The following is a 24,285-nucleotide window of genomic DNA, read 5'->3' as shown; positions in this document are numbered from 1 at the left end:
GAAGGAAGCTGGGGTGAAGTGAGAGTAGCATCGACATATATACACTATCGAATGTAAAACAGCTCGTGGGATGCAGCAGCATAGCACAGGGAGATCAGCTTGGTGCTTTGTGGTGACCTAGAGGGGTAGGTTAGGGAGGATGGGAGGGAGGTTCAAGAGGGAGGGGATATGGGGACATATGTATATATATGGCTGATTCACCTTGGTGTACAATAGAAACTAACACAGTATTGTGAAGCAATTATACTCCAGTAAAGATCTATTAAAAAAAAAATAGTGGGCAGAGGACTTGAATAGGTAATTCTCTAAAGAAGACATACAAAGGGCCAACAGGTACATGGACAGATGCTCAACATCATTAACCATCAGGGAAATGCAAGTCAAAACCACAATGAGATGTCATTTCACACCTGTCAGAATAGCCATCATCAAAAAGATAAGGAATTCCCTGGTAGCCTAGTGGTTAGGCTTCTGGGCTTTCACTGCTGTGGCCTGGTTTCAGTCCCTGGTTGGGGAACATCCTGCAAGTCCCATGGTGCGGCCAAAGAAAAAAAGATGAGATAAGTGTTGGTGAAGGTGTGGAGAAAAGAGAATACTTGTGCACCATTAGAGGGAATGTAAATTGGTGCAGCCACTATGGAAACCAGTATGAAGTTTCCTCAGAAAGTTAAAAAAATAAATCTACCATATGATCCAGCAATCCTACTTCTGGGTATATATTGGAAGGAAATGGAATCACTTTTTCAAAGAGATATCTGTAACTCCCGTGTTCATTGCAATGTTATTCACAATAGCCAAGACATGAAAACAATGTAAGTGTCAGTCAGTGGATGAATGGATAAAGAAGATGTCACACACACACACACACACACACACACAGAGGAATATTCAGTCATGAAAAAAGAAGGAAATCCTGCCTCTTGGGACAACATGAATGGACTTTGAGGGCATTCTGCTAAGTGAAATGAGACAGAAAGACAAATACTGCATGTCTTCACTTATATACACAATCTTAAAAAGCTGAACTCATCAACATAGAGAAAAGGATGGTGGTTGCCAGGGGCTGGAGGGAGGGGGAAATGGGCGGATGTTGATCAAAGGATATAAACTTCCAGGTTTATAAGATGAATAAGTTCTACAGATCTAATGTATGGCGTGGTGACTATAATTAATAATACTGTACTAGACACCTGAAAGCTGTTAAATGACACACAGAAAGGTCATTATGTAAGCGGATAGAAGTGTTAGCTAACCTTATTGCAGTAATCATTTTGTAATATATATGTGTATCAAGTCATCACATTTGATACCCCTTAAACTTACATATGTGATATGTTCATAATATCTCAGTAAAGCTGGGGGAAAAAAAATAGTGGAAAGCCACTGGAAGGTTTTTAGTGGAGGGAGGGGAGTCATGGCTCACTTTACATTTTAGAAAGAAAGTTCTCTCTGTGTGGAGGTTGGCTTATGAACCCAAGGAAGTGTTCCAGGCTGGGACCTGTCAGCATGAAAACAACATTTAAAGCCATGAGAAATGGATGAAATCACTGAGAGAGGAAGTAGGGACATGACAGTATGTCATGCTAAGGGGCTTGCATTTTATCTTTAGGCCAGCGCAGACCCGTGGAAGGGTCTCATGCAGGGAGTGAAGTGATCAGATAACCCTGTGGGTGAAGTGGGGAGCGTGGCTTGGAGAGCCTGGACGAAAGCTGGGCTTGAGTTCCAGGCTGTTGTAGGAACCCAGGCTCAGTGCAACTGGGACCTGAACTATGGCCACGGCCACGCGAGGAAAAAGAGGAGGGACAGAATTGGGAGCTAGAGGTGATAAAAAATGGTTGGCTGTGGGAAGTGCAGTGGGAGAATTTTCTGGCCTGGCCACCTGGGTGGTGGGCTGAGCTAGGGATCATGCCTCCTGGAATGCAGATCTGCCTTCTATCACTTTCCACGGCTCCCCTGGGGAAAACCCGCTGGGGCCTGTGGTTTGTTAGGAGAATTGGACCCGAGTACCCCTGAGCCCACTTGTCCCATGCAGCCCCCTTTCTGCCTCCTCACTGTGGTTCTCAGGGGCCACCAGCACCTCTTTAAGAGCCTCTTTCTGTTATCGCGTCCCCACTGCGGTGTCACTCAGGCCCCAACCCTGTGTGTGTCTCTGCAGGGGCCCATGCCTGCTGGCATGCTGATCGAGCGCTCCTCGGACTTCGGCAAGACCTGGCAGGTGTACCAATACCTAGCTGCCGACTGCACGTCTGCCTTCCCCCAGGTCCGCCAGGGCCAGCCTCAGAGCTGGCAGGATGCTCGGTGCCAGCCTCTGCCCCAGAGGCCTAACAGGCGCCTGGATGGGGCCAAGGTAGGCAGAGGGACCCTGAAAATGTAGGCACGGGGAGAGGTCTCTCCCATCCCATCGCTACATGGTCACCAGGCTTTGGAGAATCTATGAGAACCACCCCCTTCCCCAGGCAGTGAGCCTTGCTGTCTTTCCTGAGCTCCCCAATAATGATCCCTCTGGGCACATCTTTGCTGCACATCTGCTTTGCTGCCCAGGAAGGATATTTCAGAAACACACTGAGTGTATTGCATAACCCAACCCAGCTCTCTCCTTGAATCCTCCCACCTGGGGTCAAATCCTTTCATTTCTTTCATCACTGCTCCCTCGCTCCCACCCTCAGGGGCTGTATTTTGTCTCCTTTCTCTGGCTGAGGCTCAGGGGAGCCCTCAGAGCTGCTCAGAGCGCTGCCTTTCCTGTAGGCAGTGCGTCTCTTTCCTTCCCTGCAACAACTCCTCCTTGGTTATTGCCGTATCTAGATCCACGTAACCACATGCCCCAGACCACACGTCAGAACACAGGACTTTTCCCTGATTTGTGGGAGGTTGATGTGAAAACTCTTCCTGGGATATGCAGCTGAAGTCACATCCAATGAGTGTTTTTTTTTAATCAAGTAAGAACGGCATAGTTGAGATTGGGGTTGTCTAGAGTGTGGCGGTCAGCACGTCCATGCATCCTTGGCTCTGGACCCTCTCACTCATCCTGGGTCTTTGGAAAATTAGTATCCCCTAAACCCTCATAATGTCTATTATATATCTTACTGTAACTTCTGACCCAAGGAAATCAGGAAATTCTTGGGATAGCTCTATTTTCAACTGGAGAGGAGAGGTTGTACACACACACACACACACACACACACACACACACACACACACTCATCTAAGGCCCAGTGATCATCTCCCTCCCCCAGAGTGATTGGCAGACCTCACATCCATGGTCATCTCAGGCTCCAGGTAAGAAAGACCTTAGTATGAGACGGTCAGGGCATTGAATGGAAAGGAGGACCTCTGGGCTTGGGCCACAGTTCACCTCTTCCTCAGGTCTTCCATTTCCCCTCTCTCTGCAGGTCCAACTTAACCTTATGGATTTAGCCTCTGGGATCCCAGCAACTCAAAGTCAAAAAATTCAAGGTCAGTGTGGCTACTCCTCTAGCCTGTGGGACTGTGGATGGGGAACAAAACATGGTTGCAACCCAGATCATGGACATTTCCTTGTCTTTCCTACCTCTGTCAACATGGTTGGATTGAACACTTGCCCTGCTCAGCCCATAGGGGTATTGTGGTGGCCCCAGAGGCTCAAAAGGCCTGAACCAGGGTGGACTGGGTCTTTTCTGTCGTGGGAAGGTTGAGGAAGATGGAATGGTGCGACCAGAATTCCTTTCCTTCTCATCCTGCCCTAGGAGTCTCTATTTGCCTCTAACTTCCTGTTCTTTATTTTCCCATCTCTACCCCCTCCCTCCTTGTTGTTTGTGCCCCTCAGAGCTGGGGGCGATCACAAACTTGAGAGTCAACTTCACCAGGCTGGCCCCTGTGCCCCAGAGGGGCTATCACCCTCCCAGTGCCTACTATGCCGTTTCCCAGCTGCGTCTGCAGGGGAGCTGTTTCTGTCACGGCCATGCTGACCGCTGTGCCCCCAATTCCAGAGCCCCTGCCAGCCCCTCCACCACTGTGCAGGTGACAGCCCAGGGAGGGGGAAAGGAGAGGGGAGGGGCAAGACCCGGGCAGACTGACGTCTTTGGCTTCTATAAAGGAGGGAGGGCACTAAATTTAAGACTCGAGTACTTAATATTTTAGCAATGGTGAAAATGATTCTAAATGATTATCATTTCAAAGGTCAGATTTTGCAGCACTTCTTTGGACCTGCTTTATGGTTTGAAGTTATTTTTATTCAGTAACATAGAAGTATATGTAAGTATAAGCATACATATAAGTAGAAGTATAAGCATGGGTGTTCGTGGGGGAGCTTAAGGCATTGATTTTCAGCACTGGCTGCACATTGTAATTTCCCGGGGAGCTAAAAAACATCACCCAGACCCACACCTTCATACACTCTGATTTTATTATTGTTATTTAAAGCCCCGGGTGATTCTAGCATCCTGCCAGGGTGGTTCTGACATCCTGCCATAGAGCCACTGGTTTGGGGACTGTAAAGTCCCATGTAGGGGTGAGATATGGGGCAGGGTGAGAGGACAGAGTCTAACACAGATGCTAAGTCCACCCCAGAGCTGTTGAGTCAGATGCATCAGGCACGGAAGAGAGAAACTCCAGCTTAAGAAGCAACCCAGGGGATTTTTCTGTGAAACCAAACTTGAGAACCATCAGTAGAGGAGAGAGAGTCGAGGACCAAGAAGCAGAGGGAGCTGTCATTTCACTTTTCTGGGGTTTCGGTTCTTCTGTTAACAGATGGGACTATGATATTTGCCCCAGTGATAGAGGCGCACGATGAAATCACGTAAAGCGACCCTTGAGGGAAATACAGGTGACATGAGCGTCGGGCAGCTTTATCCTTTCCACTTCTGGGCCAGCGCTTGCCCTAGGCTACAGAGGAAGGCAGAGGGAGACCAGTGCCAGAGATGTGTCATCCATTAGGGTCCATAAACAAAAGACCAGAACACAGGCTGAGCAGGATCGCTGGCCTATGAGGATGTAGAGGAGGGCAACGGCCTGCCCAGCCCCGGTGGTTCTCAAATCTGGCTGCACAATGGAATCACCGCTTTATAAAGTACCGATGGCTGGGCCTCGTCCCTGAGATTGGATTGAATTGGGCCTGGGCATTGGTGTGTTTTAAAAAGCTCCCCAGATAATTCTGAAGTGCATTCAGAGTTGAAATCCGTGGAATTAGAGAGACAAGGCAAGCCAGGTGAAGGACATGCCGTTCTAGCTGGCAGGATTTTGCTGGTGAATAGAGAGTGAGGGGACTTCTAGTCCGGAAGAAAAACGTCAGTACAGGCCAAAAGGTGGAGAAAAGTAGGGCTTGTCCTGGGAGCCGCTAGTTCAGCTCAGCTGTGCTGTTAGGAGTGAGTAGGGGATGAGGATGGAGCAAACACAATATAAGTCCTAGATGCCAGCCTGCCGGTGGTGAGCTTAATATGGAAGACAATTAGCACGCAATTGCTACTCTATTTTTATACCTTATTGAGTCTAGGAACAATTCATCATTGCAGTCTTATTAGCCAAACAACTGCAGTCATAGATTGTTGGAATGTACATCTCCAGAGGGCCCACAAGCTTCTAGAATCACAGTTTACCAACAAGGCTGTCTAAGCACTTTACAGGTGCTGCCTTGGACTGGGCAGCATGGGGATGGCCAAATGCAAGGGCTGAGCTTTTAAAAACCTAAATGGAGGAGCAGTGCGGGTGTGCATGCATGCGCACACACACACACACACACACACACACACACACACACACACACACAGACCACACAAGCCGGCATCTGGGAGTGTCATAGGAGCTGAGTGAAGGCTGGAGGAGCTGGGGTCTGAGCTGGGCCCTGGGGACAGAGCGGAGAGGGCAAGTCCATCGCTGGGACGCTCCTGTGATAATTATTCATGGTAACCTATGGCCCCTTTCCTAGGTCCATGGGGTCTGCGTCTGCCAGCACAACACCGCCGGCCCCAACTGTGAACACTGTGCACCCTTCTACAACGACAAGCCCTGGAAACCCGCAGATGACCAGGACCCCCATGAATGCCAAAGTATGAGCCTGGGATCACCCACCTCCCCTGCAGCAGCTGGTTGGGGTGCTGGCCCATCGGGGACACAAGGAGAATCTAGTCTTTATTATTTAAATCTAAACCTAATTGCATTCTGAAATTTACGCTCTCCTTGCTCTTTGGGGAAAGAGAGGGTATTTGAGAAAGTGTTTGAGTTGCATCTTCCCGCCGCTCCTGGCCCTCCTCCTCAGCCAGGCCTGGAGGGACCACGATTTGGTCCATGCTTCTGATGCCACGTGCCTTTCGTGCTAACCACAGGTCTTCCTACTTCTGGCCTATCCAGTGTAGGACATACGTGGTTCCCTGTTGTCATTCTTTCTACTTCAGATGTGCCTCCAGAGTTGAAATCCATGGAATTAGATTCCTGGAGGCCAGCCCTTCCCTGCATAAATGAGGGCAACAAAGATTCCCAGTCCAGAGAAGGGCAGTGACCCAGGAGGAGACCCAGCAGGTGGCAGTGGGGGAGGGTTGACATGGGACCATTCAAAGGGCTCTCTCTTTGGCTCAACATGGGTATTATTCTTGGGTCAGTCCCCACAATGGGAGTCAAGAGGCCTGAGTTCTCTGTTTTCCTTTCTTACTGGCTATATAACCTGAAATAAACTACAAAAGCCTCCCTGGGCCTCCCCTGTTTCCCAGACCTGAGCATCTTGCAGAGTTGCTGGGGATGCCAGTGAGTCAGTGTGGAACGTGCTTTGTACACGGCAACGATGCTGCTCAAATGTCAGCCCTAGTAATCCCTTTTGCAGGGTGTGACTGCAACGGACACTCAGAGACATGTCACTTCGACCCAGCCGTGTTTGCCGCCAGCCAGGGGACACATGGAGGTGTGTGTGACAACTGCCAACACCACACTGAGGGCAAGAACTGTGAGCGGTGTCAGCTGCACTATTTCCGGAACCGGCGTCCTGGTGCTCCCATTCAGGAGACCTGCATCCGTGAGTAGGGGCTCCAGGGACCCAAGGCAGCATAGGTCAGTTAATCCCCATCTGTTCTGGGCTCAACAGAGCACACGTTCCTAAGGACATACAGGCCCTCAGGAAGCGTGAAGACTTGGTTGTGTGTCAGGACTTGTGGGTAATTGTTTTTAACTTAGCTGTGCCCTTCTAAGCAAGTCAGTGTGGTTTGCTCCTTATTTTTCTGCTTCCTCCAACATTAAGGACCCCTCCATGGCAGGGGTTATTCTTATATCCTTGGGCCCTAGCACAAGGACAGACAAATAACTGATGCTCCAGGAATGTTTATTCAATGAACATGTAAGTCACCCAGGAGTGACTTAACACATCACAAGGGCCAGTGAGTTCATATGGGAGAGAGCAAAGAGATAGAAGCACTCCGATCCGGGTGGGGTTCATCAGGTAAGACTTCCTAGGTGAAGGAAGAGTCTTCGTTTTGAAAGCCATGAAAGGGGCTTGGGTTTTGGGGTGGGAGAAAGTTGGTTCACTTCCTGTTGATATTTATCTATTTATGGAAAGAGTGAGAAAGTCTTGAGTTTGACTTCTGTTTCCAGCACATGCTTGCTGTGTGACCTTGCGTATGTTCTTTGAACATCTCTGAGCCTCAGTCTCCTCATCTGTGCAATGGGGATGAGCATCCTCACCTCTCAGGATTATCGTGAGGATGACATAAGGTGACAGGCAAGAGTGCCCAGCTCCATGCTGGCCACAGAGTAGCCATTCAGTCAATAATGCCAACCACAACTTTTATAGTGCTTAACATGTGCCAAGCACTGTTCCGTCTGCTTTACACTTACTCATTGATTCCTCATAAGAAGCCTATGAGTGTTGTATAATTACCCCCATTTTATAGGTGAGAAAGCTGAGGCACAGAGGGATTCAATAACTCAACTAAGGTGGTAAGGTTGTAAGTCAGGAAGTGGTGGAACAAGGATTTGAACCAGGAAGCCTGGCTTCTCGAATGTGCTCTCTGCTCTTCTTCTTTGTCCCTCCTGCCGTGGCTGCCTTTGTCTCTCAGCCTGCGAGTGTGATCCGGATGGGGCAGTGCCAGGAGCGCCCTGTGACCCAGTGACCGGGCAGTGTGTGTGCAAGGAGCAAGTGCAGGGGGAACGCTGTGACCTGTGCAAGCCGGGATTTACAGGACTCACCTATGCCAACCCGCAGGGCTGCCACCGTGAGTAGGGGGCCCAGCCTGCCGCGGCGTGGGGCAGGCGCCTGGGGCCACCAGATCTGTGACCGGTCCTACTCACTGAGCTGCGTGCCGGGTGCTTTGCCACTGGCTTCCAGCAGGTGACAGCACAGGCCTGAGGTGGAAGGTGGGACAGAGTCCTCCCGAGGGAGGGCAGGCAGGTGGCCAAGCAGCCAGGTGTGGGGACTGGTGGGAAAGTGAGGGGGCCTTATGAGTCAGCCAGGTTATCTGGAGGGAACGGCCCTACCTCGTTCTTTTCCCAGGCTGTGCCCCTCCCTGGTGCACGTCCTCTGGGGGTAAGATTTTGGTGGCCTGGCCCCCGAGCTCAGCAGCCCTCCCTCCCGTGCAGGCTGTGACTGCAGCGTCCTGGGTGCCCGGCAGGACATGCCGTGTGATGAGGAGAGTGGACGCTGCCTGTGTCTGCCCCACGTGGTGGGCCCCAAATGTGACCAGTGCGCTCGCTACCACTGGAAGCTGGCCAGCGGCCGGGGCTGCGAGCCATGTGCCTGCGACCCGCACAACTCCCTCAGCCCCCAGTGTAACCAGGTACATGGCGGGGTAGAGCATGGGCCCCTCAGCAAGGGAGGGCTCCCGCCCACCAGCCTCTGTCTCCCCTCCGCACTGCCCTTCTGGGTCTTTCCAAAGTCAGACTGGGCTGCTTCTGTCCGCCTTCCCCTGGGGAGGCCACCAAATGTCCCTCCGTCCGTGGCTCTCAGCCTTTGGCAATGCCACATTCGCACACCTTCTGCAGGGCCTTCCTGGGCTTTGACTTCAGAGCTTGTGTCCTCGTGGGAGCCCTTGCTTTGGGGTGCGCTGGGGAGTTCTGCCCCCTGACCGGTCTCTCCCCGCACAGTTCACAGGGCAGTGCCCCTGTCAGGAAGGTTTTGGTGGCCTGACCTGCAACGCTGCAGCCATCCGCCAGTGTCCTGACAAGACCTACGGAGATGCAGCTATGGGATGCCGAGGTGTGCTCACTGAGTGGGGACGCGGAGGACATGGGGGGGTGTGCTCGGGTGGGCTCGTGGTGGGGACACGTGGGTCTGTGGTGGGGGAGGGCATCCCGTACTGGTCCACGCGGGGTGGGCCCTGGCAACCCATAGGAGCGCTCGCTCCCCACCGCTGCCCCGGGGCTGACACCAGGCCGTCCCCATGTCCCTATGTGCGCATGACAGGAGGGCTGCTTTGCTTCCCGCTTCCCTGAGAAACCATTTCCCAGAAGCCATCTGCAGGAAACGTCCTCCTCTCCCTCTTCATAGATGGAGAAAGTGAGTCCTGAGGGGGAGTCAGTTTGACAAGTAGTGACAAGGGCACGCAGACCCGAGTCTGTTCTCGGCTCTGTGACCTCGGGAGGAGTTGCTCCCCCTCTTCAGGCCTCAGTTTCCTCATCTGGGCAAGGGGCACACTGCCTCAGATGCTTCATCTGTGCGAATGGGAAAATGAGCGTGTTAACTCTGCCACAGAGTGTGTGGTGAGGGTCAGAAGCGTTAGCGTGTGCCTGGTGAGGCTCAGAACAGGGCCTGCCACGTCGGAGGTGCTACATAAGGGCTTGCTGTCATTACCATGATTTCATTCTGGCCTTGACTGTCTCATTCTAAGTGTGAAAGACCCTGAGGTCAGACCTCCTCTTCGGGCTTTCCCCACAAACACCTGATCTTCCTGACCCCCAGGCCTCTGACCATCATTTCTCCCCCCTTAGCCTGTGACTGTGACTTCCGGGGAACGGAGGGACCAGGCTGCGATAAGGCCTCGGGCCGCTGTCTCTGCCGCCCTGGCTCGACCGGGCCACGCTGCGACCAGTGCCAGCGAGGCTACTGTGACCGCTACCCGGTGTGTGTGGCCTGCCACCCCTGCTTCCAGACCTACGACGCCGGCCTCCGGGAGCGGGCCCTCCGCCTCAGCAGCCTCCGTAATGCCACCACCAGCCTGTGGCCTGGGCCGGGCCTGGAGGACCGCGGCCTGGCGTCCCGGATGCTGGACACGAAGAACAAGCTGGAGCAGATCCAAGCCATCCTCGGCGGCGCCTCGGTCACGGAGCAGGAGGTGGCCCAGGTGGCCAATGCCATCGTCTCCATCAGGTCATTCCCTCTCCCTGCCGAGCCACGTGGGTCCACATAGGGGCACACTGGTCCTTCCTTACATCGGTTACAGCCCTTTACCGTCTACCGAGTCTTCTCACAGGCGCCTCTCTTTTCACTGTCACGACAGTCCTGGGAGGTTGGCGTGGTGGGTGTTATTCCTTGCATTTTGCAGATGAGGAAACAGGCACAGATAGGTGACATGATAGAGTCACGTGGCCACCGAGGGGCAGAGCGGGGCACCGGGAGCACAGGCACGAGCCCAAGTCCTGAGTTCTTTCAAGTGCCCGGTGCCGCCCGTGGGAGAGTCAGCTCTGCATTAGTCAGCCTTGTGGAGGGCATCTGAGAGGCAGGGCTCTAAAAATAACTTGCGTTTGCCTTTGGAATGGGAGCAGTCCCACCCACGGTCTCCTCCCACCAGCCGAGGTGCCTTCTCAGTGAGGTTTCCTTCTGAAGTTTTCATGAGTTTGCTTTGCCTGAGCACTTGCTGACTGTGAGGGCCTGAGCCATCTAGGTGTTCCATCGACCTTGGTCTCAGCACTGAGTAGGGAGTCCGCAGGCGGTTGGTGGGCTGGGTGTGCAGGCCTGGTGGGGCTTTCCAGAAGGACGGTCCGTGCTGAGCAAAGCCCGGCCATGGAGTACGCGAGGCTGGTGGAGGGAATGGTGGTGGGTGGAGCTGCAGAGGCCCTGGGAGGGAGGAACGTCTGGAAGCTCAGCCATGGTGGGTCAGGGCAGGTGACCCCCTTCAGGTGGAGACCACCAGTGGGCTGCAGCTACGGGAGCTCTGTGGGGAGGTGTGGGCTGCAGAAGAGAGACTCGGGAGCCTGGGGTACAGGTGGTGGCTGATGTCGGCCTGTAGGCAGCAGAGGAGGGGGAGGGGCTCGGGGGGTGCTCCTCGTGGAAGCCGACGTTGGGAGGCGGAGGAAAGCGGGGACTGTTAGGGTCACACACGCCAAGGAGGGATCTGCCCGCACAGGGGTGGAGGGAGGTTGTGCTAGCTTTTGCCCAGCAGGATCCTCTCCAGCCTGCGGAGCCTCCCTTCTGTGGCTTTTACCGACGGCGTCTCTTTTTCCTGACTCAGTAGCGATTTCTCCGAGGGGATGGCTGGCTCTAGGGAGGAAGCCCCCTTCCTGTATTTTAGTGGAAGCTTCTCTCCCACTTCAGGCAGACTCTCCAGGGCCTGCAGGTGGATCTGCCCCTAGAGGAGGAGACCTTGTCCCTCTCGGGAGACCTGGAGAATCTGGACAGAAGCTTCAATCGCCTCCTCGTTATGTATCAGAGCAAGAGGGAGCAGTTTGAAAAAATAAGCAGTGCCGATCCTTCAGGTGAGGAGGGGCACACAGACGCCACACCGGGCCAGGCTTCATCCCCGTCTCCAGGCCTCCGGGTCCAGGGCCAGCTTGGTCCCCTCTCTTCTTCCCACAGGAGCCTTCCGGATGCTGACCGCGGCCCACCAGCGGTCATCCCAGGCTGCTCAGCAGGTCGCGGATAGCTCCCGCTGGCTGCTGCAGCTCAGGGACAGCCGGAGAGAGGCGGAGAGGCTGGAGCAGCAGCTGGGAGGAGCAGGAGGGGCCGGCGGCCCCCAGCTCGCGGCCCTGAGGCTGCAGATGGCTTCCTTGCCTGATCTGACACCCGCCGCCAACAAGGTGACTCCTGTCATGGAGCCCCACTTCCAGAGGCCCCCCGCCCCAGCTTGTCACTCACCGACTGTTGCTCCGCATTCCCCCCTGGGGCCACGTGGACCTCCCACACCCCCCCATCCCGACCCTTGACCCCGCATAGTGTGTTCAGCAGTTACCAAGGAAACACGTTTCTGGTGCCCAAGTTGCCGTGGAGATGTCTGGCTGCTTGTTTCCCAGGTGTGGGAGGGGAGTGATCACTGAGGAGGCTTGGGGACCCCCTCTGATGCCCCCCCATCTCTCCACAGCTCTGTGGGGGCCCCAGGGAGATGACTTGCACCCCGGGAGCATGCCCTGGGGAGCTGTGTCCCCGAGACAACGGCACGGCCTGTGGCTCCCACTGCAGGGGTGCTCTCCCCAGGGCAGGTGGGGCCTTCCGGACGGCAGGGCAGGTGGCCGAGCAGCTGCGGGGCTTCAACGCCCAGCTCCAGCAGACCAGGCAGATGGTAGGTGTGGCTGAGGTGGGGTGGGCCCGTGGTGGAGGAGGCAGAGGGGACAGAGCCCCTAAGCGAGTCAGAGCTCCCATTCTGCAGCCAGGAGTCGAAAGCCCAGAGATGTCGGGTGACTTTCCCGTGGCCCTACAGCAAGTGAGAGAGAGAATTTGAGGCCAGTGTTTTTACATCATCTCTTCTGGGGCCAAACTGAGCTAGTTACAAAAGTTTCCTAGGGAGATCTTGGGTAGCAGGTGCCGCCAGAATCCTCGGGGGCTGCCCAGAGGCCCTCTTGGGGCTTTAACCACTGCTGACCCATAGCGTGTGTCAGCAGATCAGGGCAGCCGAGGAAGCCACCTTGCAGGTGCAGTCAGATGCTCAGAGCCTGGAGATGCAGGTGAGCACCAGCCGCTCCCAGATGGAGGAAGACGTCACACGCACGCGGCTCCTCATTCAGCAGGTCCGGGACTTCCTCTCAGGTGAGCTGGTCTTCACCTTTCCCCAGGCTGATGTTTCGACTTCCGCCTGTCCTCAGTGCCCCATTCCCTGTCCCTCATCTCATTTGTCAGTCAGCTACTTCCTTCCCTGGTCTCCATGCCCCTGGACCAGCCCCCATCACTCACCTGGATGGCTGCAGGGCCCCTAGGTGACCCCCCACCTCCTTCCTGCTCCCTCATAGCCCGTTCTCAGCAGAACAGCCTGTGTAAGCGGGGTCACATCCCACTCATGTCTAAAATCCTTCGCTGGCTTTCCCTTGTTCTTGGGATAAACTCTCAGCTCCTTACCATGGCCTCTGTTACCTCCTGGGTATGGCCTGTATCCTCTCCGCTTTGCTCACTAACCGTCTTTGAACAGGCCAGGCTCTTGCCAGCCTCGGAGGCTCTTGCTGTTCCTCTGCCTGGGATGCTCTCTCTAAGGCTGCTGATTCTTGCCCTCGAGGTCTGAGTTTAAATATCTCCCTCGGGGGGCCTTTTCTGACCACCCCCTCTGGTCATCCCCCTCCCCCATATTCCCCTCTGGAGTCTGACCTTCACTGCTGTACTCCGAGCCTGTGGTTGTTGAGCTCACCTGTCTACAAGTGTAATGTTTGTCTCCCAACTGGACTCTAAACTCCGAGAGGGCAGGGATGGCTGTCTGTCTTATTCACTGTGTCCCTGGCACTTAGCATAAGTCCAGGCCCAGAAAAGCACCCAATGTTGATTGATTGAATAAGTGAACCCGATCTCCTCCCTTGCCACCTGGGGAGTGGGAAGGTCCCTGGACAGGACTCAGGGAATCTGTGGGACTTTGGGCAAGTTGTTTTCCTCTTTGCCTCATCTTTTCGCTTCTGCCAACGGGGATGATAGTATTTTACAAGTTTATTCCGGGTGTCAAGCAACGACATAAAATGTGTTTTGACAAATTAAAGATGCCCTAGGAGTATGAACTGATATTATTAAATTTCTGGTCCCTGCCAGGGAATGTGCTTGGCTGGGAGCCCAGTTAACAGGAGCTGACGGCCTGGTGTAATGACAGTCGTTCTTCCTGCTACTATTGCAGTGCTTCTGGTTCAAGAGGCCAGAGCCCCCTCTGGGGTGCAGGTGGCGGGTTGGAGAGAAGCAGGGACAGGCCAGAGTTTGGGGATGGGACTCACAAATAAGGAAGACCTTCCCTGAGTGAAGCTGCGTAAGGCAGCCTAGGTGGCCCCCCATCCTGCATTAACCCCAGCTAGGGGGTGGTGGGATGGGAAGCCTGTCCTTGGGGTGCAGTCTGGGCTCCAATGAATGGGCAGGGAGTGGCCGGGCTGCGGGGTCCCTGCTGTCCCCTCAGTTTGTGTCTTGTATCTCAGGTTGAGTCCTTGGACAGGATGAGGGGCAGAGAGAAGGAGCAGGGCCTGAGAGAGGCCTGGTCCCTGGGAGGGACCTGGGACAATTCTTACAGTCTCCATGGCTGTGTATTCTAAGGTCCAGAGTCCCGCTGCAGGAAGCATGGGTACCAGCTGCTGTGGGCGCACAGGGTCACAGCGAGGGCGGGAGACTGGAAGGCCAGTGGAGGAGGGAGGGGACATCATCTTTCTCAGGTCATCAAAGGAAGTGACAAAGATAATAGGTCAGGTTTACTGAGTTCTCACTAAGTGCTGGGCACTGTTCTAAGTGCTTCACATTATTTAATCCCGACTGCCTACCACTTTGCATGTGAGGACTCCAGATACAGGGAGGTTAAGAAACCTGCCTAGAAGCATCCAGCTTAGAGGGAGTACGGGTAGGGTTCACCTCACTCCGGAGTCCACACTCTAGATTATTGCGTTATGAGATGGACCACCTCCCAGCGCCCCACCACCCACCTTGCTTCTTTGCCTTCTCTAATGTTTGTCCTCTCCCTGCATTGTCTCCCCTGCCCTGCCCCACCCCTCCCGACCTGGCTAATTCCTACACACCCTCTAAGGATCCCCTGGGTATCTCATTCTCCAGGAAGCTTTCCTGGACCTGTCAGACTGGGTCAGGAGTCCCTGTAACAGCCGTCCTAGCACCCTGAGCTTACCCCCGTCACTCAGGGTTGTGCTTCCTTGCCCCACTAGATTTCAAGCTCCATGAGGGCAAGGCCCAAGGCCAATCTGACCTGCAGTCTCAGCTCCCCACATCCTGCAGCTCGGAGCAGTGAGTGTTTGCTGAGCCCACCCTGAGACTCAGAAACCCATGAAACTGAATGTAACTCAGACCAAGCCCACGGGTGCAGCTGAAGTGAGGCAGAACAAAGGAAGGGCAGGCGCTAGGTGAGGGTGTGCTTGCCGTAAGAGGCTTTCTAGGGAAGGCACATATAAGCCGCGTTGAGGGTAGGACTCTGGGTTAGGTGAGAGGTTGGTGGTCTCTATGGGGAGGTCCCTGTGAAAGCTCATAATTGGGGAAAAGCCCACTTCATTAAACTCAGCCACAATTATGCCTTGAGCTCCTGCGGTGTGCTGCCCTGGCCCCAAAAGGACATAGCAATAAAGAGGCATGGTTTCCACCTTCCAGGAATGTCCTTCCACCTGGCATGAGGAGGGGACTGGGTCTAGGACCTCTGTAGCCAGCTGGTGAGGAAACCTTTGATTGCAGAGTAAGGCTGGGTGGGCCCCAGAGGAGTTAAGTCCTAGGGCAAACTATCTGCGTGGGCGGGTGCCCCCTTCCCTACCGTGTCAGTACCAGTGGAATCTGTAAAAATGACCATGGGGAGGAGATGCCATCTCTGTACTTCTGACCTTACTCTCTGACCCAGAGTTGGATTGTGAAATTCCTGCTAAATTGATTTTTTCATATCATCCCTTGAGGTTGGGCATCGTGATTCCCATTTCACAGATCAGGAAACTGAGCTCAATGAAGCCAGTTGACTTGTCCCGGTTTGCTTGAATAGTAAAGAGGAGGCCTGAGACTAGAGCCCCTTCAATCATTCGTTCAATGTACAAACAGAGTGCCTCCAAGTGCCATGCACTGTGCTAGGGGCTGGGCTATAGCTGTGGGTGAAAGCCAGTCCCCGTCCTCACGTCATTTACATTCTAGTGGGGAAATGACAGAAAACCTAATAAATGAGTTAAGCGTCCAGCACGTGGGTGGCGATAAATGTTAGGGAGGAAGATAAAGCTGAGAAGGAGGGTAAGGAGTGTTGGCAGAGGGTAGAGGTTGCGATCCTAGATTGGATGGCCTGGGCTGGCCCCTCTCAGAAGGTGACATGTGAGCAAAGCCCAGGTAATCTTGATCTGCCTTTGCAAAAGCGAGCACTCTGCCCCAGAGGAGGGGCACGTGGAAGGGTTCTTATTGCCAAGGAAGCAGTTCCAGTGCCTGGCTGGTCTCCCCACTTCAGGGCTGATTATATCTGTGCTCCAGGCATTGTTCAGTACCAGCTGCCTGGTACCACCTCCTTCTCCCCAGCCTGCAGCTTCTTGTGGTGCCACTCAGTTGCCACAGCTGTGCCGACAGCCATCCTCCCGCGGCAGCGAGCCCGGAAATCCTCAGAGCAGGGCGCCTGAGTGTGCCTGGGAGGGAGCCGCAGCTCCTTGGGCAGCCCAGGCAGAGATGGCATGGAGGTGCTGCCCACGGGTGTTGTCAGCCTGGAGAGGCCTCTGATCTTTGGGGAGGTGGCTGAGCTCCCCCATTCCAATGGATGGTTTGTCTTCCAGACCCTGACACTGACATAGCCACCATCCAGGAGGTCAGTGAGGCCGTGCTGGCCCTGTGGCTGCCCACAGACTCCGCCACAGTCCTGCGGAAGATGAATGAGATCCAGGCCATCGCAGCCAGGCTCCCCAACGTGGACCTGGTGCTTTCTCAGACCAAGCAGGACATCGCTCGGGCTCGCAGGCTCCAGGCGGAGGCTGAGCAGGCCAGGTGTGGCCCTGGGCCCTGAACTTCTCCCAGGATCGGGCTGGGGCTTTGCCCCTCAACTCTGTTGCTGGAAGCAAGAGAGGAACGTCTGCAAGCCAGAGGGGTGCCGAGGGCTGGGAGACGGGAGAAGGTGCTTCCTGTAGTAGGGGATGGTGACGTGATATACAGCATCCAGCCGAAACTTCATTCGGCACAGCCCCGTCTTCCTTATTGGAAACCGTCCCCAGAGGCTGCCTCAGACAACCTGCTTGGTGGGGTCCTGGGGTGGAAAAGCTACTGAGTTAATACTTGGCTTCTTATCATGGCTGGAAATGATATTCTCTGGACTGGGGAGTGAGTTGGATCCCACGTCTCTTCATTCACTGTGCACCCATTCCACCCTCCCCCCTTTTCCATTCCCCCGGCCCCAGGAGCCGAGCCCACACAGTGGAGGGCCAGGTGGAGGATGTGCTGGGGAACCTGCGACAGGGCACGCTGGCACTGCAGGAGGCCCAGGACACCATGCAAGGCACCCGCCGCTCCCTTCAGCTTATCCAAGACAGGGTTGCTGAGGTAGGCATTATGGCTTCCTCCCCCCAATTGTGGGAATGAACATTCAGACTCCGGTGCAAGGCATAGACGATGCCAGGAAGTGACCCGGGTGGAAACTGAGCTGGGGCCCTGAAGAAGGGAGCCTATGAGCCTTGAGCCTGGCTTCGAGCCTTTGGTTTTCTGCTCTCGTGGCTGCTGCAGGAGTGGGTGGGGTTGGTCAGCTGAGCTGGAGAACTGGGAGACCTGGATGCCGGGGGCACATAGAGGATTGGGATGGTGGCGATAGTGATGTCCTGCTTTTAGAGAGTTTTTGTGGCCTGATGAGTTGGAGGAGAGAAGAATGAAGGTCACTGCCTATGAGATCCACCCCAAACTCTGGGTCTCTTTTTCCACAAAGGTTCAGCAGGTGCTGGGGCCAGCGGAAAGACTGGTGACCAGCCTGATGGAGCAGCTGGGTGGCTTCCGAGCACGGATGGAGGAGCTCGGCCGCCAGGCCAGGCAGCAGCGGGCACAGGCCGCCCAGGCCCAGCAGCTGGCAGAGGAGGCCAGCAAGCAGGCACTGAGTGCCCAGGAGGTACCTAGAGGCAGAGTTAGCCCAAGCAAGCATGGCCGGCGGGAGCAGGACAGGACTCTGTACACTTCATAAGACCATGGGCTCCAAAGCACTTCGAGTACCAGTTATTCTGAAATATCCAGCAGGGGCTTCAGGATTAAGGGGCACCTGGCCAGGCACCTGAATTCTCCCTCTGGATGCCTTTGGTGGAGCTGGTTCAGGGATGCTGGAAACAGCCAGTCCGATCCCTCTCCTCTCACAGATGAAGTGGTGACTCTGTCCAGACCTAAAGCTCATCTACAAAGGAGGTCTCTTGACACCTGATCCAGAGCTTGTCCCCTGTCATGGTTATCCAGCCCAGACAGAAACTCTTGACTTAGCCCAACCTGAGCCCCATCACTGTCAGAATTAGGTCAGAGAGAAAGTCGAAGAGCCAGTTTCAGTGTCTCCAGGGTACCGGTGGTCCCGGTACAATGGCCAAGCTGCCAAGCATACTATTAAGTGACGACTGTGTACCTGGCCCTGTGCTGGCACTGTAGATGAAGGGAGGGGAAATACAGAAGTTAAGGTATGGCTTGTGGCCCAGGGGCTTTTATGGGCAGAATCAACCCATTGGGGATATTAGGAGGCACCTCATCTCTGTGTGCTGATTTGGGTTACATCAGGTCCTTTAGCCAAAGGTCTTTAGGACTTGGGATGATGATGATGTGGAGACTGTTCTTCCTTTTTCAGGGATTTGAGAGAATAAAGCAAAAGTATGCTGAGTTGAAGGACCGGCTGGGTCGGAGCCCCACGCTGGGAGAGCAGGGCAGCCGGATCTTAAGCATCAAGATGGAGGCGGAGGAACTGTTTGGGGAAACCATGGAGATGATGGACAAGATGAAAGGTGAGGGAGTGGTCCAGGGGCTTTGACTTCAGGGCATCCCTGAAGGCTGCTCCCAACCCAGGGTTTCTGAGGCCTAATGTTTGGAACTAGCAGTGCTAAGGCAGTGAGATCAATAGGGATTTCCTGAGCACCTAGTAAGTACAAGGCATATAATGTGGCTTTGAGGCGTGTGGACATGTTCACAAAGACTAGGCCTGCCCTCAAGAGGCTCCATTTTTTCCTATTGGCCACCAGCTTCATGAAACTATTTAATAGCACAAAGAGGACTGTGATAAAAGCCCGAATAATAGAAGCTCTAGGGGCTCAGAGGATAAATAACGTCAGAGAGAAATGTTCAGGGAAGGTAATGTTCAAAAAAGATAAGATTTGAGGTGGGCCTGGGAGGATGTATAAGCCTGGAAGAGGCTGTGAGGAGGAGAAGGGACATCAAGACATGTTCTGAGGATGGAGGCGGGATCACCCAACTGGAGAGGAGGGTTGATGAGGAGAGAACAGGTGGGAGAGAAGTAGCATGGAGCCAGTGTGGCTGGTCCACGTGGCCAGCCCCGATGCCAGGAGGAGGTGGGTAGACTCAGCCCTGGAGGCAGTAGGAAACCATCCAAGGGTTTTGAATACGGCAAACCATAATGAAAGAAGCTTTCGAAAGGGTTCTGAGGTTCCTCGGAAAGGAGAACAGAGATTTTCAGGCTCAGTCTCTGAGATGTGATGATGGGGTCACTGCCCTGTGAATGACAAAACCAGAGCCTCTTTGAATTTTAGAGAAAGCTTTGGACAAAAATCTGTTTGGCTAGCTAGATGGACACTATGGAGAAAGGCAGGCTGGCAAGTTGACAGTGGCTGTGGCCGGTCAAAACTGAAGGGGGAGGCGAGAGGAGCTGACCTAGATGGAGGAGTCCAGGGCTGGGTCAGTGCACGCCCTGGCCCTGTCCCTCAGTGTCTTGTATGAAGATAAAGAATTTGCTAATCAGATCTGAGGATGACAGGTAGTTAATGCACTAGATAACAGAACCAGCATTCTAAGGCAGTCTCAGAAGTCTAAAAGAATGGGCTGAAACTAACAGGATAAAATTAAGTAAGGAGAAAAATTCCCTCTCACTCTGGCCTTGTTTGGACCTAAACTCACAAGTATAGCTCAGGTGAGGTCTGGCTTCTCAGTGGATAATGTAGCTAAACACTTTATAACTGGTTAGTGATAAACACGTATGAATTGTTACTCACCCGAAAAAGACCCAAGAGTTTTGAGTAACTGTAAGCTTGATATAAGTCAGAAGTGCCTTTGCTCCTGCCAAAAGAGCTAATAAATTCAAAGCAGCCAAGACAAAGGGAGTAATGGCTCAAGGATGATATTAAGAATATTTAGTAACTGGTGTGTCCTGCACTTACCAGCCAGAAAGGCTCAGGTTGTAGCACTGGAGCAAGCATTTACCTGCTTGCAGGAATTTACCTTTAATTGCAGGGTTATGGGGAGGACCATGCTTAAGGAGCCTTTGGGGATGGGGGTCGGGGAACAGAACAGCAACTGTAAAAATTTCAGTGTTTTATTAACCCATAGGTCCATGTGGGTACCCACTGGCTGAATGTCAGTCTGTTGATAACCCTGTTACACTCTGCTGATCTCCCAGGTGAGATCGAGTTCAATGGAGGCTACTACAGCTTCCAAAGGGATATTGACGAACCCACACACTTGAGAGGAAGGGTGGCCAGGGTTGGGATGTAGGGAAGGCCTGGTGATTATATCAGATGGGGAGTGGATGAAGGAGCTAGGGAGGTTTAATCTGGGGAAGATGGGGCCTCAGACATGTGGAGGACTGCCATGTAGGAAACAGAAAGAATAGATTCCTACACCCCAGGAGACAGACCTGGGACAATTGGGTGGCAGCACGATGTGCTCAGATTCTGGCTTAACGAGAAGACTTTTTAACAAGCAGAACTGCCTAAGGTTGGAGCCTTGTGAGACAGTGCCCCCTGGCCCTGTTCCTGGAAAGTTCAGGCTGAGGCTGGGTACCAGCTCTCATGAATGTGGTACAGGGGGCTCCTGCCTAGGATGACAGGGGGGACAGGCTGGACTCGATCAATTTGGAGTCCTTCATCTCCTCCACACATAATCTGGTGGTGGTATGTGGAATGGACTGAAGGGGGAGGACTACATTTATCTGAAGTGGCATTTTTGGGGAGAGACAATGGGGAGGAATTCTGGTCACCCAGCTCTTTTGCCCTGGTGCCCACCTGAGGAATCATGGGTGGGATGGCAGCCGTCTGGGTCCAACATAGCGGGTTTCTTATCTTGGTGCCAGTGGCCTCCCTCATCAGCCTGGGACAACTCTGCCTAGAGCAGAGGAGAAGAGTAGGGGCAGAGGATCCTTGGGGTAAGGGCTTCCTGGGTCTGGCCCCCGCCATGTTTCTCTAAGAGTGGGATGGGGGCTGGAGAGGCCTGAGGCTGGAGAGAGCTGCCTTAGGGGCCAGACTCCCTCAAGGTGGAGGTGATTTCTCCCGCAGATGCTGCGCCCAGTGGGTGGGAGGAGAAGGAAGGGTTGGGAGTCTTCAGGTGTCTCACCAGCTCGTCTTCCTCCCCCTGGTGTTCCATCTGCCCTCAGACATGGAGTCGGAGCTGCTTCGGGGGAGCCAGGCCATCACGCTTCGCTCGGCGGACCTGACGGGGCTGGAGAAGCACGTGGAGCAGATCCGGAACCACATCAATGGGCGCGTGCTCTACTACGCCACCTGCAAGTGATGCGCCAGCGTCCAGCCTGTGGCCCTGCTCATCTGCCCTCTTTGCTTCTGGGGGCCAGGCTGGCTTGGAATACTGTCCAGCTGCAGGAAGATTTTATGCAACCTAAAGCACAGCCTGGACCACCCTGGTGTGCAGTTGTTAGGATTACTCTGGGCTGCAGCTGAGCCTGGGCTGATGGGACAACTACCGCTGAGGGACAGACATGGTGGAGGCGGGCCACATCATTGTAACCAGGAGCTCTCAAGTGGAGGGCGCTTGGCTGGGCAGTGTCCTTGCCCTTCATTCTCCGTTGAGGCTGAATCCTGGACCAACACAGAAACATAACTAAAAATGATGTACAAGTGAAAAGCCCAATAAAAATCTATAGAAAGGAGCCTGGAGTTTCAAAGAGGGGAAGTAGTCTGTCTCCCTGTGAAGTAAACACTTCTCATTTGTTTCTGTCTCCCATCTGGGGTTCCTGGGTACTCCTCTGTTCAAGCCCGAGGCCTGGTGGTGGGTGAAGAATAGGCTGCCCCCACTCTGCTCAGTCTAGCGACTCATCACCCAGACTTAGGGAGACGGGGCCCCTTTGCTCCAGCAACTGATGGATTCTATACTTGAGAGACCAGAGGAGGTGTTTTCACCTCTGAACAACTATACAGTTTCTCGTTTACAGAAGAAAATGTAGAAATCCAGAGACGGGAAGCAAGCTGTTCAGAATCACACAGCTCCTAGAGGCAGAACTAAGACCAGACCCTGTGTCTCTAGAGATCTCAGAAAGAAGCTGTAAATGGATGTGTGTGTGTGTGTGTGTGTGTGTGTGCTGAAAATATGGAAATGGCACGAACGTTTGTGTGCTAACTGTGGCCCGGACGCTGTGCTAGCATTTTATCTACATGAACTTCTTGGTCTTTATTGATCAGAGTAATTACTTATTGAGCTCTATGCTAGATACATCATCTGCACTATCTCATGATGTAGGTGGCACTGTTGTCCCCAAGTGAGGAAACCAAGGCACAAAAGGTTCAGTGACTCCCCCAAGGTCACAGATGTGGCAGGCAGGGCAGAGCTAGGCCTCAAACCCAAGTTCATCTATTACAGGCATTAGGAGGATGGCTGCTCGGGCTGGACAGTCTGGGTTCCGGTGGCACCTCCGCCAAGGGGTTGTTCTGAGAAGGAAATGAGTTGATGCGTGTAGCTCATGTCACTAGGTGCCTGGCCCACCGTGTGTCCCCCGACCACTCCTACCGTCGCTAGATCCTACCTGACCTCAAGCTCTCTGTGCATTTTCCACTCCAGGAGGCCCAGAAGCCCCCGAGCTGCTTCTGACTTAGAGAGGAACCAAAAGAAGCCTCATAGAAAAAAATATGTTCATTTTATTCAGCACAACACAGAGCCTGAAGCTGGAGGGAGCGGGAGACCAGAAAACTGGGAAGGGACAAGAACAATGTGTCTGATTTTCAGGGAGAGAGAGGGGAGCAGAGCCAGGATTTGAATTACTCGCTGAAAAAACAGTCAACTTCCAGTTTTCACTTCATTGAGTGTGTGTGTAGAGGGCATCTGGCCAGGATAATAATTCCTGACGGTACCTTGCCTTGGGTTTCTTTCTTTTTCATCTTGGAGGGTGTGGTCCTGCTTTTGGATGGGGGCAGGGAGAGAGGTGGATCAGAAGAGTGCTGGGCGTAGGCTGGCCAGGTTTGGAGCTAATCCTGGAGTTAGGATTTGAACCTGGAGAGCTCACAAGCAGACCACGAAGCTGCCTGTCATTCATGCAGATGCGCAGGCCACTCCATTAACGAGCCCATTCTGGCTACGAGGACGGAGGCTGGAGAGGCAAGATCCAGGGTGTGCTGAGCGGGGAGTCTGGGTCGATGCTCCATATGGCTTTGCTCGGAGATGGTGACACAGCTTGGCCAGCCCATTAAGCTTTTCAGGACAAACGACACAGACCTGGGTGAGAGCTATCTACGGACACTCTGCAGAGCCACGGCACGTAGGGTTGGGGGCACGGAGCAGGCAGGCCAGGGGGACCTGGAAGCCTCGGGTGCCGCTCCGCCCGCCCACAGCTTCGGTGAGGCCTCCACGCTTGGGGACTCACTCCTGGGCCTTCTGTGAGGGTCTGTCCCAGGTGGCAGCTGTCTGCTGCTTCTGATCAGGCCTTGCTCGGCTTGCTCTCCCTTCTTCCCACTGCAGCGTAGACTCCAGGTTTGGAAAGGCAGAGAAGAGGTGAATAGCTATCTCTCCTGCAGAAGAAGGGGGTTCAGGGTGGGGGGGGTGCTGTCGCCTCTGGTACCCCTTGGACCCCATCACTGAGACTCTGTGACTGCGATTTCCCCCTGAGCCCACGGCCCTGGCCCTCCTCCCTCTAGTTCCCTCACCTGAAAATTGTAGTGACATAGACACAGGCCCCTGGGATCACATAATGAGACAGACTCCAGTCTGCCCCACCCGGCAGTGGGAGCTGCCGCTGGCTTTAACTGGCACCATGACCTCTGATTTGAAGTTCCTGGAAAGGAAATGGAGCGGCCGGCTATGATGGAGCATTTGAGGAGGAAGGAGAGCCGGGATAACTCTCTGTGCCTGTGGCTGCCACTCAGCCCTCCCTTTATGAGGTTCAGAAAGTACGAGCCTTTATAGAAAAGATGAATGAGATAACCAAGCCCCCAATGTCCCCCCCAAAACACAGAGGCCCTGGAAACTCAAGGAATCTAACGCCCACCACTCACATCTACCCAGCTTTCTGCAGGCATTTATAATCCCTGTTGCCTCACTAAACTTTGACAGTACCTCTGTGGGGCAGGCTGAGCAGGTATGATCCAATCAACCCATTTTACAGATGAGCAAACTAGAAACAGAGATATGGATTGAAAAGACAGTGGCCACACAGCTGGTGAGGGGTG

At 53.9% G+C, this 24,285-nt stretch overlaps 2 protein-coding genes across 2 annotated transcripts in view; one reads left to right on the top strand and one right to left on the bottom strand.

The window, feature by feature from the left end:
• The window catches only part of LAMB3 (laminin subunit beta 3), a 40,414-nt gene extending 18,628 nt beyond the window's left edge, over positions 1-21,786 (top strand). The window contains exons 6-23 of the mRNA XM_027082885.1: positions 2,156-2,347; positions 3,390-3,453; positions 3,803-3,996; positions 5,900-6,020; positions 6,788-6,976; positions 8,013-8,168; positions 8,533-8,729; positions 9,037-9,148; positions 9,880-10,258; positions 11,423-11,583; positions 11,684-11,904; positions 12,186-12,383; positions 12,703-12,847; positions 16,501-16,708; positions 17,116-17,257; positions 17,634-17,810; positions 18,522-18,675; positions 21,270-21,786. Coding sequence (XP_026938686.1) covers positions 2,156-2,347; positions 3,390-3,453; positions 3,803-3,996; positions 5,900-6,020; positions 6,788-6,976; positions 8,013-8,168; positions 8,533-8,729; positions 9,037-9,148; positions 9,880-10,258; positions 11,423-11,583; positions 11,684-11,904; positions 12,186-12,383; positions 12,703-12,847; positions 16,501-16,708; positions 17,116-17,257; positions 17,634-17,810; positions 18,522-18,675; positions 21,270-21,406 — 3,147 coding nt within the window. The 3' untranslated portion in view covers positions 21,407-21,786. The remainder of the gene's footprint in view (positions 1-2,155; positions 2,348-3,389; positions 3,454-3,802; positions 3,997-5,899; positions 6,021-6,787; positions 6,977-8,012; positions 8,169-8,532; positions 8,730-9,036; positions 9,149-9,879; positions 10,259-11,422; positions 11,584-11,683; positions 11,905-12,185; positions 12,384-12,702; positions 12,848-16,500; positions 16,709-17,115; positions 17,258-17,633; positions 17,811-18,521; positions 18,676-21,269) is intronic.
• Positions 21,787-22,741: 955 nt separating this feature from the next.
• CAMK1G (calcium/calmodulin dependent protein kinase IG) overlaps positions 22,742-24,285 on the bottom strand; it is a 29,121-nt gene continuing 27,577 nt past the window's right edge. Inside the window, exons 12-13 of the mRNA XM_027082886.1 lie at positions 23,764-23,891; positions 22,742-23,628 (exon numbers count right to left, since the gene is read on the bottom strand). Of these exons, the coding sequence (XP_026938687.1) occupies positions 23,801-23,891 (91 nt within the window). The 3' untranslated portion in view covers positions 22,742-23,628; positions 23,764-23,800. The remainder of the gene's footprint in view (positions 23,629-23,763; positions 23,892-24,285) is intronic.

The sequence above is a fragment of the Aethalodelphis obliquidens genome, unplaced genomic scaffold, assembly GCF_003676395.1.
Source record: "Aethalodelphis obliquidens isolate GAN/ISIS:26980383/991018 unplaced genomic scaffold, ASM367639v1 scaffold48, whole genome shotgun sequence".
Classification (NCBI taxonomy): Eukaryota; Metazoa; Chordata; class Mammalia; order Artiodactyla; family Delphinidae; genus Aethalodelphis; species Aethalodelphis obliquidens.
The sequence above is the reverse complement of the archived record's forward strand: the minus strand, read 5'-3'. Positions and strand labels throughout refer to the sequence as shown.